Source organism: Camarhynchus parvulus, chromosome 12 (genome assembly GCF_901933205.1).
Source record: "Camarhynchus parvulus chromosome 12, STF_HiC, whole genome shotgun sequence".
Lineage (NCBI taxonomy): Eukaryota > Metazoa > Chordata > Aves > Passeriformes > Thraupidae > Camarhynchus > Camarhynchus parvulus.
This window is the reverse complement of record NC_044582.1, coordinates 20,158,888-20,171,605: the sequence shown is the minus strand read 5'-3', so window position 1 is coordinate 20,171,605 and position 12,718 is coordinate 20,158,888. Positions and strand designations below refer to the sequence as shown.

General features: G+C 39.7%; 1 protein-coding gene across 2 annotated transcripts in view; it reads left to right on the top strand.

Moving 5' to 3' along the window:
* Positions 1-12,718, top strand: part of FGD5 (FYVE, RhoGEF and PH domain containing 5) — a 76,850-nt gene that overhangs the window by 42,960 nt on the left and 21,172 nt on the right. For both annotated transcript variants that reach the window (XR_004061103.1, XM_030956707.1), the window contains exons 7-12: positions 477-633; positions 1,062-1,149; positions 3,737-3,787; positions 5,312-5,370; positions 9,514-9,585; positions 11,082-11,150. Coding sequence is in view for 1 of the 2 variants with exons in the window: in XM_030956707.1 (XP_030812567.1) it covers positions 477-633; positions 1,062-1,149; positions 3,737-3,787; positions 5,312-5,370; positions 9,514-9,585; positions 11,082-11,150 (496 nt within the window). In the remaining variant the exon portion in view is untranslated. The remainder of the gene's footprint in view (positions 1-476; positions 634-1,061; positions 1,150-3,736; positions 3,788-5,311; positions 5,371-9,513; positions 9,586-11,081; positions 11,151-12,718) is intronic.

The following is a 12,718-nucleotide window of genomic DNA, read 5'->3' as shown; positions in this document are numbered from 1 at the left end:
AACTCAGATTTTGTTCTGCTCTCTCCTTATACATGCTTTATAAATATTTCAACACTGTGCACCTGAATACTGAGACAGATGACAGTGAGGCAGTGCTGAGAAACAGACAGTGAAGGAGAGCTGAAGATCTAATATTACAACAAATGCTATATTCTCCCCCACAAATAGTGCTCAAAGCACTGCAGCAATTGGAAGGTCTCTTTACAGGAGCAGGAGCCATGTCCTGAAATGAGCCTCATAGTGATGCTATGGCAGAGGCACAGCCAAAGGACCAGTCCCTATGGTGCCCATGCTACAGCAGCCAGTGGTCTTGTCAATCTGTCCTGAAGCACTCCTCCTTTCCTGCTGTTCAGCCTAGGCTTTAAGTGCACGGTGTATAGACCCACTGTGGGTCTAATACAATAAGCAAGAAGTATGGCTCTACTTCTTTACTTTTATTTATTTATTTGCTGCTTCTTTTCTTTCTGTGGACTTAGGGATGAACACCAGAAAGTTGCTGATGTTTTTCTCTCCAGAAAATCAAGGCTGCATCACCACTCAGCATACATTATGCAGTTTGACCAGAATTTGGCTTTGCTAGATGAAATGTGCCTTAAATATTCCCAACTGGCTACCATGATTCAGGAGTTTGAGGTGAGGCTCACGTGTTTTTTTACATGCACTAATGCATGGCTTTGCCATGGGAATTACTCAAGGATTAATTTTTTTCTGTAACTCCACCAGTGTTCACACATAGCGTAGAATGGAAGAATAGTCTTTTTTCACAGACCTGGTGCTAAAACTGAAATGAGAAGTTCACTTGTGTGTGATGTGTTTGTTTCTGTCTCTGTTGCCCACACACTCCTGTGTGTGCATACAGAATTTGTGTTGGTGAATCTGCAGATCCATGAGTACACATTGTGCTGAAACATATTGGAGTGATTTCTCAGTCACTTATTAACTTATCAAGCTCTTTGAAGATGTGTTAGAGTTAATAACTAGGATTAAAACTAAGATGACAATGTGCTGCTGAGCTCACATTCCCCCTGATGTCTGTGTTTCTTCCCTTCCACTGAGGACAGCAAAGCTCCAGTGACAGCCCTTACAGTGTGAAACACCAGCTTCTGAAAGTGGTACACCGTGTCTTCCAGTATCGTGTGATGCTCACAGGTGAGTAAAATCACTCTGAAAAGAACCCAATAGAAACACTGCCCTGATGTTCTGTGCCTCCACTGTGCTACATATTGATGCCATAACAGCTAAAATAGGGCTAAAGCAGTATGGGATTTCCTGGGAACTTCAATATGCTTAGTTCAGGATTCAGGAAGTGTCAGACAGCCTGGGGAGATGCAGGCACTTCTACAGGACAGCCACGTTGAAAGGTCACCAAAAAAAGCATAGTCAGATGCTTTTAGCCAGTACTTCTTGGCTTTTTCCTTCTGTGAATCAGGAGAGGCAGAGTTTAGCCTCACTACCAACAAACAGGTTTAATTTCTTAGTATGTCGAGGGTAGTTATCAGAGACACTAGAAGACAGGTGACTTTGGCAAGGATACTCTATACTTCATCCTCTATGACAGTGGCAAACACCATCTTCTTACTAACAAAACAGTTGTACCCAGTACTACATCATAAGTCCTATGCACAGTATACCGAAAGCTAGTGATTAGTCAAAAAAGCAGTCCAATTTTGCTGCATTATAGGAGGAAGAGATACAAATTTACATTAACAGTACAGATTTAACTTACAGATTTTACAGTTATACCTTCCCTTTACATTCAGAACCATATGAATAACTACTACCTGAGTCTCTCCAAGGGGGGTAATGTTCCTTCTCTGCAAGCCACCCCAAACCTAGCAAGTCTGAGCCTGTGAGAAGAGTAGGATTTTTGAAGCAGAATGTGGCCACTAGAAAGAATTGCAAAGTTTAGGACTGGCTAGGGAAAGGAAATGGTGAAATGTAACAACGAAACTGTGTTGTCACATAATTTAGTCAGAACACGAAAGAACAAGGTTCCATAGACATAAAGATAGAGAAATATTTTGGAAGTATGCATATGTGTGGGTGGACAAGGATGCAAGATTAGTTTTAGTTATGCATGGGACAGTTAAAAGGAAGCCATAAACCCTGTCCATACAACCAATGAAGAGCACAGTGTACTAGAAGGGGCTTCTATAAAAGCAGCAGAACAAAGTGACCATGTGAAAACTTTAAAATAGCCCTTCTATTCTCTGTTTTCCCATTTCTGTGGTCCACAAGATAAATTGCAAACATGCAGCATGATATTTTGTGAGAAAGCTGAAGGGCTTCAGTGAAACTCCAGTGACTGGATTCTATTTGTGCTTGAAACAACTTGAGTTCCTCCTTGTCCCATGTACTGACACTAACTGGGAAAATGAAAGCTTTTGTGTGTACTGAGATGAAGTCTACTGGATTAAGATACTACAGAAAATAGGTTTACTGCTTCAGTTCTTCATCTCAAGAAACCAAGCCCCTCTTTGACTGCTAGGACAGAATGAGTCTGGAGCAGTGCAGTCCTTCAGATTCTCAGGTGCACTTGTGTGGTAACTGGCTGATTCTACCAGATAAGGAGGGGTATTTATGAGGGTATTGGTTACCACTTATGGCATCACAACCAAAAGGATTTGTCCACTCAGTCCACAGATGAGGACAGAGCTTGCAGTGGTGAAAAGGAAACTAAATATTGCCTGATGACATCACACAACCCCTTCTGCCTGCCTGAGTACAGGCAGATGCTTTCCAGAATGCAGGTAAAAGCCAGGTGAAGTTCAAGATGCCAGAGAAGACACAGCACTAGAAAGAGAAATGTGTAGGGATAAGACATTCAAGGGAACAGACATCCATGCCCAGCACCATTCTCAGCACAGAACTCTAGTTCTTCAATGCAGAATTTAGGAATCTGGACTAACCAGCAAGATAAGAATGAAGTATTTCCAGGCTAGAGTCTCTAAACTGTAGCACTTACATACTACAGTCTTTAAAAGCATAAAGACCCAGACACAGAATAAGCAGGTGGTCCAAGAAAAGTAGTCAAAAATGACACTGGTTAAAGGTTTGTATATAATGCAAATACAATAGCGCTTAGTGTGACAGCAATTCTTTCTATCTATCTTACAGAACCTATTTTCAGATTATGATTGAGTTTGGTAGTAATTATTTAAACCCTGCTTGTACAGAACTAGTGTCTCCTTCCTGTGCCCATAAAAAGCATATGATTCATTTAGTCTAACTGCAAGTATAGCCAACAGCTTTCATTCAGATGGGAAATCAGAATTAATTAGAAAAAGAGTTATTTGTGTAAAGTGGTGCTACTCAGCAATTCTCTTGAGAAACACTTTTGAGAGTTTATTTGTACCTGCCAAGTTATGTGAGCCCAAATCTGTATCAGTGCTCTTTGCATTGATTCTCTAAGTAAAATGCCATCAAAGATGAATTTTGCCTCAGACAGAGGCTATATATACACTTAATGATCTGGGAATAAAGTGCTGTGGGACATTACTGGGGATGCCCGATTCCTGGAAGCATTCAAAGCCCAGGTTGGATGGGGCTTGGGGTAATCTGGTCTGCCGGAAGGTGTTCCTGCCCATGGCAGAGGGATTAGAACAAGATGATACTTAATGTCCCTTCCAACCCCAACCAGTGTCTGATTTTGTGATTAGGATTTAATATTTTACAAATGATGTTGATCTGAATTCTGATTGTTGGATGTCTGTGTTTATTTGATCATTTACTACAGATTACTTGAATAATCTTTGTCCTGATTCTACAGAGTATGAAGCCACACAAGGTAAAATGAAATTGGTAGAAGAAAACTTCTGTTTTACTAACATTGCTTCTAAAGAGGTGCAATATTTCTATACTGGTAGTGTATATAAGATGATTCTTTCAAGATTTTGCGTTAATAGGTTAGATGTAAAATCTGTAAGAACGGATTACTAATTTAGACAAATTATTTAGGACAAGAATGGTATCTTTTTATTTTTAATTGAAACATATGGGCTTCCTATAGTTTTGGCATGATGGAACTTACGGAAGAAGAAAACATCTATACAGGCATAGTGCAGACACTGTAGTTTTGCCCTGATCACTGAGGAAATCTTAGTCCTCTTTGACTTTGTAAATATTTGGCCTGGTCATTGTAAAATCAATTTGGATGGTTCCCCCTGCCTGATTGTGTACCATTAGCTATGGTATGCCTGCTGTACTCTGTGAACCTGGGAGAAACCAAGGAGATTTGAATTGCATATCTGTATTCTGGATTCCTTACCATTACATAAAGTTGAAAGACATTGCATAAAAAGCAGTTCTGCAAAATCAGGAACAAATCCACTGCTAACACCATCCTTTCCAACACATGAGATAGATAAAGCAGAAGTCTCTTACTCCCACTGAAATCATTGCAAGGTTTAGTTGTGATGTCTGTAGGAGTATTTTCCAGGCTGGAGTAAGCAGCAGTAACATTTTATTAATTAAATCAATTCAGCCCTCTTACACTGATTATAAATTCAAACCAACTCATAGCAATAAAGTCAGTGGTTGACTGAAAGTCGGTTTATTCTGCCCAAGAGCAGAGACTCATGCAAGATTTAGGACCCTAGTCACTGACGGTAGAACAACAGCTATACCAGTAATTTAAACAGTAGCAGGGCAGATGTTCAAGCCCTCTGACCACAATTGCCTATGTCATTTTGGTTAGGAGATGCTTGTGTCATTCCTAGCCAGCATGCTCCCAAGTTATGACCAGAAATTTATAGAAAGCCCTGTGCCACAGGGGAAGGGATGTGAAACAGGGACCTGAGCCATGCTATGCCACTGCTCTCAGTGCCAGCAAACATGTCCTAGCCCAGGTTATTTGCCAGTGGAGAATTCAGGAATTAATTTGTGTCACCACTTCACACACATTTCTATCAGAAAGGGATGACATGTCCTCTCTCTCAGCAGTAAGAGGTACAGTTTAGACTGCCATGCTATTTGGTGGCTAAAGTTGGTTTACATTCATCTCTCTATATAACAAGACATTGACAAGAATCTGCAACTAGAAAACATTACAAAAAAGACTTTGTGCCATCCTTGATGCTTAAAAGGGACCTCATAAGCTCTCTGGATCAGCACAAGCATGATGCTGTTTCACACAAGAAAACAATGAAGGGAGGAAGGGGAGACAGCACCCCGTACCATGTCAGAGTTGCTAGGCTGTTGCATTGTGAAAATGACAGAGAAGCCAAAGGATGCCCTTGCAATCAGAAGGGATTTGAGTTATTTTTCTACTCTTTTGTGTGATGCATGTGGTTTGTTTTCCTTCATCCCTCAGCTGCCTTATTCATTGTTTCTGAAATCACGGACCAAGCCAATGACAGCATGCTCGAAGCGGTGAGTCCTACTATGACGCATGCTCCCCTGATCAATAGTGTGGCTTTTACACATCTGTTCAAGTGAATACATATGTCTGCTAGATTCTGAAGCCTCCTCCAAGGTGAGACTCAAGGGCTTATACAGATCTGGTTTACAGTACTGCAGATCTGGAGTTGGTCTGTGCCCTTTAATGCAGCTGTGCAAGATGTAAGACACTATAGCAAATAGCACAGAGGAGGGTTCTTCCCTCTTGGGTTTCAACTCACTTCTTTATTATTTCATTTTCTGAGCAATGAGAGGGTTGTTAATAATCATTCAGGCATCAGAACATGAAATTCAAGATACAAAGTGAAAAGGCATCACATTAAGATGATGTAGATGAAAGAAAGGAGTGAAATATCAATCTTCTTAGTAAGAACTTGTTTTCAGGTAGGCTTTTAAGGCTGAAAAAATGAATGCACTCAAATTGTTAGGGAAGAACACACTAATCGGTTATGAAGATGAAAGAACAGATATAGGTTGCAGGGACGATGTCTAACAAGCCTGGAGTTTTATCATAATAAGGAATGTAATCTGACCCTGCTGTAAACTAGACTCTGAAACTACAGACTTCTAAGCAAAGTGGCTTGATTCAACTGGTTTGATTCTGATTTTCCTTCTCCTCAGGCAAAGAATTTATAATCATATTTTCCCATTATTAAAGCAGTCTTTGTACCAAAATAAATATTTCATCCAAAACCTGAGATCTCATGCAAACCTTCCAGAAAAATCTCAGAGCTTTAGGGATATCTGGGGTAGAGGTTCAGAACTCTAAGAGCTCAGTTCAAATAGATCAAGGTCACACATTCCTGGCACCTCTGCTTCCTTAGATTTCACTCAGGTATATCAGATATTTATAGAAATACTTTTCTGAAGTCAGAAGTATATGTAAGTGGCCAAAATCAAATTTGTGTTGCATTGCCATGAAATCATTTTGTCTCTACTAAGCCATGCTTCAATTTGAAGAACGTCATTGTATCATCTGAATCATACACATGTCACAGACTGTATAATAATTGCTATAAATAATGCCTGTTGTGGAATAATTTCATCAAAAATTCCACATATATTTCTACACATATCTTTTATTGTATCATCAGAGCACATCTACTATTTTTCAAAACTTTGGTATGGAAGAGATGAAACAAAATTTCCTTCTTTCCTTTTTGTGTGAATGTGGAGGGTTTTGTAAAAGTGCAGGTTCATGAGAAACAAAGTTCAATTTTCTGCTAAATCAGAGGTTGTCCTCCTGAATTAACATCCCAAACACAAAAGCCACAACCAGCACTTCTTTTCTTTCTCTCAGTTTAAAAAAAAGGAAACATAAAAGCAAATAATTAATTACAGAAGAAACTGAACAATGCCACTTATTTTAGAGCATTAATAAATTGTCATATACCTGGCTGAATTTCTAAGAAATAATTTAGACTTGGTGTATACCTGGAAGGAAGGTGATTTCTGTTCCCGTGTACCAGCTCATCAAACAACACTCCAAATATCTCATAGGAGCACTGAATTAGGATCTACATTTTCTATAGAATATCAGTGACCCATTATTAGCTTTCTTTTGTTGTTTTATGATAATAAGACTCTAGCAGTTTTTCCTGGGGACTATTAACCCAGGATTTTCAAGCAAATTATGACCATAACCTTCTCCACAGCATTTTCACCATGTACGAAAATATTACTTTCAAGTTACAGATGTACAAAAGAAGTACAAGGTACACCATCACCACAGAGTCTATGTCTATCTGTAATTCCAGGAGATGAGCTAAGCAGGGTTTGTACTGCTCTCTGAATGTCTATAATCTGTTAGAGACCTTGAGATTCTAAGAGCTATAAATCACTGTTGCTATTAACAGCTGGTGAATTCCTTGGGGAGGTGTTCCTGCTGCATAGACATCATGATAAAATTATGGAAGCTGCAGTTCACTGCTAGAATGGCCACAGCAGTATTTCTGACACCCACTTTTGCAGTACTGTCCGGGTAGAGCTTTGCTTTTATTCCTTAATTGTAGGATTGTGAAGGATCTTAGAAAGAAGAATAGTGATAGTTTTAAGACCAATGAAGAAAGCTATATAAACTCGGAATTTTGGGGAACTGACAGGAAACTATGCCCCCCCTCAGCTGTCCACATTCCCAGATAAACCACTATCCTTCACATGTGATGCGTGTTTGACTTCCTTCAGGAAATTAGTTCAATACTTCTCTGTCCGTTTCCTGGTGAACATGTGTCCATATTGCAAACATCAGCATTTCAAGAGGCTCCTCTGCCAGCAGTCCTGAGAAAAGCTGGGCTGCTGCAACTTCTCTGGTAGAAACCCAGATGAGTAGAACTAGCACTGGCATGAGTGTGCTCACAGGAGAACACTGCTTTTTCTGCAGATGAAAAACAGGTTTTCATTGTGGAAGCTGTCAATTGGACAGGTATTGCCAGGCTAAAATACCCGTCAGTGACAGGAAAGTCCTTTGCAAATACCTTTTGCAAAAGTTAGCTGTCCCACAATCCCTGATATTTCTTGTGCTATTGCTTTTTACGCTGATTCTATTTTATTTGCCTATAGTATTTTAGAAGTGACCTGAAAAAATCCATTTGTTAATTCCTGCATTGCAAAAGAGATACCTGACATCTCAACATCTTGAAAATGTGTCAACTGTCAATTATGTTGCATGGGCACAGTGAGGCCCTGTGCTGGTCGAGCCTTGTAGGCTTGTATGTTTTTCCATGTATTTGACATCCAGTTACTGATTAAGAACTAAGTAACATGCTAAACAAGTGCAATATTTTACTAGGGCAGTAAGATAGGGAGATTTCAGGCTTATTCAAAAAGCAAGCCTAGATAGGTATGTTAATTGTGTTAGCTGAAATCCAGTGTAAATTAGCCTTGACATATCATCATGTTAACTTGGATATGCTCCTTCTGGTATCTGTGATAACTTTCTCAGTTAGCTGATCCTGTAGACGTGACTGATTTGTATCAGGCAGATACAGTGTATGATCTAATCAAGTCTTACTAATCCCAGGGGTATATTAATGCCAGTCAATGGAGCAAAGGAAAACATTGCCTGTTGAAGCAGAAAACTGTTCTAAAAGGCTGTCAGGTCACAAAGCTGTATCAAGTATGGTCCTTAGTCTGTAGTTTATCTGGGTGTATAACTGAAGATACAGGATACAGTGGGTGTATAGTCTAGGAGACTTAGATAGGAGACTCCTAATTTTTAGGCATATTCCAGTGCGGACTCACTTCTCTGGGGTAGCTTATTCTACTGTTCTGATCAGATAAAAACCACAGCTGAATCCTATGCATAAGCCTCTATTGTAACAGCCTCATCTGCTAAATGGAAGGAGATTTGAAAAGACTAGCAATATTGCAAAAGTACAGACATCCCTTCTTCCTTTTTACATTCATCTGATTTTCTTTATGGGAGCACAGACTTATCTAGGTTAATCTTATTTATCATCTTCATGGATAAGTTCATGCCTGGTGCCAGTGCCCACTGACTGACTGTGCCTTAAGGTCAGGTAAATAGTTAATGGTATCAGAGTTGAATCATAAACTTCCTGGTTTTTGCAGAGCATCCAAACAGAAATGCAGCTTCATTGCCTGCTTAGTAGTGTACCCTCTACATCCCCTATTGCAAAGGCATTAATCTGTTACCACAGAATGTAAATCTTCAGATAAACCTAGCAACAGTCTGAAAGTATCAAAGCATGCTTTGGATTATTGGTGTCATGGCTCTTATGCACAGGCCTTTGGAGCAGATACTGTACTTTGACCCTATTTTATTAGTTCATAGAGCCAGAAAGTCAGCAACGAAGCCAATGTATAAATACCATATGAAGTTAGCAGTTCCTCTGGAAGGTACACTGGGGAATCACAGGTAAAAGAATGGTAGAAGGTCACAGCAGATGTGAATGCAGGTGATGAGATTCTGTAAAATCCATAAGGCAGGAAGAAGACTTTCTGGGTGTAAATCTTTGGTCTCAGCTCTCTCTGAAATCTAATTCTGTAATACCAGTTCTAAAGAAATAAAATGATGAGGAGGGGTGAGGGGAAATTTGCCTGCTTGTATAAAAACAGTCTCCATGCAGCCTTCTAAATGCTGTTTTTCTCTCCCAGGAAAACTTGCAGAAGCTAGTACACATTGAGCACAGTGTGAGAGGGCAGAGCAGCCTCCTCCAGCCAGGAAGGGTGAGTGCTGCTGGCACACCTATGCTGGTAAGGGTATTCTTTCTGGCCAGCAATATCTCTGTGTGGATGGCCATGTTTGAGATGCCTACAGATGTTGTTTACTGAGCTATTGTGATACAAGTTGGAGCACTGGTTTGTGTAAAAAACATCACTCTGGCAGTACACAAAAAGAAGGTCATGCTGAGAAAGATATGCACTGTCTCTGCTTTTACATAGAGCAGCCTTTTGGCTTTTCACTTCAGCAGTCCTCAGACACCCCAAGTACAGTGTATTTTGATGGAGCTACTGCTTTCCTCCTTATATACTCCTGTCAAAAGGCTGCAACTCTAGCAGGGATTGCTTTCAGCCTGAAAAGCCTCTTTATATAGCTGGCTAAGAACCTTAAATTAGGGCAATTATTTTTTTTTCAATTTTATATTTTCACCATTCCCCCATGGTGCTTTTAATATAAGATGCTGTTTTTAAGCAACACATCAACAGAAACATGAGAGAGTGTACAGCTGTCTTGCTATCCACATCAAATGCAAATTTCTTCTGACTTTCAAACCTGTCCAGTTCCCTCAGGTCCAACCTGCTTCTATGCTTCAAAAGATTTCTTTCCTGAGTTCTGCAACTCTGAATTTCCCTTCAGTCCACCAATATCTTTAACAAAATTCATGAAGCAATTTTCAAAGCATGCATACTCATAGCATAAGAATACTCATCAGCCAAATATTGAAAATATTTTTCTCTCTAACATCCGTATTCTCACTTGCCCTTACCAGGTAATGCTTTAACAAATTCTGCAAAGCCCAGCATACAGATTTTACAGGATTTGTCTCTTTGATTGTAAACTGTTCTAGAGTGGAGAAGTATACTAGATTCTGTTATCCATCTGAAAAGGGCAGATGACTGTTAATCCACTGATGTAGTTCAGTTAGTTATGGCAGATTTTTTCAAACATTGCTGCAATGAAGTTCTAGTGTGCTGGTTCAGCTGCTTTTACATACACAGTCCTACCTACATACTAAGTAATGAGATGGACTGAAAAAGTATTGTGCTTGCAAAATTATATGAATTATATATGAAGGTATAGTTAAGATGGTGTAGCATACTAAAACCCAAGGTTTCAGGTTTTCTCATTGGTCTGCCTATTTCAGAGGACTTTTAAAGACAAGAATTCTTTTCTAAAGCTCATTACATGTTAATTTTCAACCTGTGACAATCACCTCTGAGCACAGTCCACAGTGCAGAAAGAGTGGGCTGAGGACAAGTGGGATTCCAACCCATTTTGTACTGACACAAATGCAAGCCATGAAGGGTAGCAGAGCTAACCCAGGCAAAGACTAAGCCAGATCATAGGGAGTAAGGCTAGAAACAAGTGTTGAGGCTCTCTATCTCTTCTTGCACTGATGAATGGCATTGGAGTAGCTCCTTCCCAAGGATAAATACTCTTTTTTTCTGAGAAAGATTCAGAATGAAATCTCAGGATTACAATCTGCTGTTTTCTCCTTCAGATCTTTGTCAAAGAGGGAACGCTGATGAAAGTCTCTGGCAAAAACAGGCATCCTCGACATTTGTTCTTGGTAAGATTTTTTTAATTTTTACTGTTTCTCTCATATCTTTCAGCACATTTATGCACCCCTGAAGCCTGGGAGATTTTAGGCTGCAAGTCATTTAACCATCAACAGTGATGTAGTGAGTTAATTCCTGTTGCTAACAGCGCTGTAGTCCTTTCACACGTCCCATTGGCCCCACATACAGAAATATGTGCTGTGCAACCCTCTGGTTGTGCAACAGTTACATACAGCCTTCACCAGGATGTAATTCTGCAAAGAAGTGCAAGTGCTCAAGGGGATGAGGAAGATGAGAACTCCTGAAAACCTTCAGGAATTAAGCTACACACTTGAAAGTCCTAAGACCTTTGAAGACTTAATCAGGAGCAAGAGAGAATACCCTACGGCTGAAGTAGCTGAAAATTTCTTTTGGTCACACTTGGGAGGGATCTTTGAAACAGAAGAACTTGCTTTTAGCTCCTGCTGTCCTGATAATTGTGTGCATTGCCTCAGTGTAGTTCCTCTAAACACACACCTCCAGCTTAGTGTGGATTAGAACAACAGTTTTCAGTGACACTTTGCAACATTCTTTTAGGATAATTAGGAAAAATGGACCTTTCATCACTTGGCTGGAATACTCTTTACAAGGGTCCACAACCCTCCTGCAAGTACTTGTAACTCCTATTTGTGCATGAGTGTATGCACAAGCTTCTTTCCCTCCTCAATCACATATTGCCATCATAATCAAATCAAATCAAAACAGATGAAACCCCACTGTTTTGGAGATATGCTATGGTCACTTATGCTTTCTATTTTGCATCACACACTCCACTGAGCATTTAGAGAATATGAGACTCCAGGCTCCTGAGCTCTGTTCTCAACTTTTCAGGTAGTGTATTTTGTAACCACACATATTTCTATGCACTTTTCAATATTAACAGGATTATGATACTTGCCTGTGTCTTAGGACTTTGTTACCTGCTTACCTGTTAATGTTTGAAAAATTCTTCAGAGCTCCCTCCCAGAAAAAAGCCATAAAGAACTGAGAATTACTGCTGCTATTAACATTACAATATTGCTTGCAGAATTGATTTTAAAATAAATTAATTATTTGCCTGGCATATGTATTTGCTGTCGCCTTTAAATGCTGACAGCTTTTCACCATGGGATCACGGTAAGTCGGAGAGATGGCTTATTACAGAAACCATATATTTTGTATTAATCCTTTATATTTCTTCCTCTTACTTGTAACTCCTATTTGTGCATGAGCGTATGCACAAGCTTCTTTCCTTCCTCAATCACATATTGCCATCATAATCAAAGATCAGATGGGATGGGATGAAGTGCTGGTGCTGCACTTTTTTGATAGTTTCAGTGGTTTCTGTAGAAATTCAGACTTTCGTGTACTGAAAATGATGGATTTCACGCAAATCTTCAAATGTGAGATAGCTGCAGTTCTGTTTTACAGAGTCAGCATCAATGGACTGTAACAAGTGCAATAAATGTCAAATATATACTTCCCAATACTCAAACTTTCACACTCTACACTAAACTCTTCTTGATCAGGTCTAGCCGCAAGCCTGGCCCTCCTCCTAGCC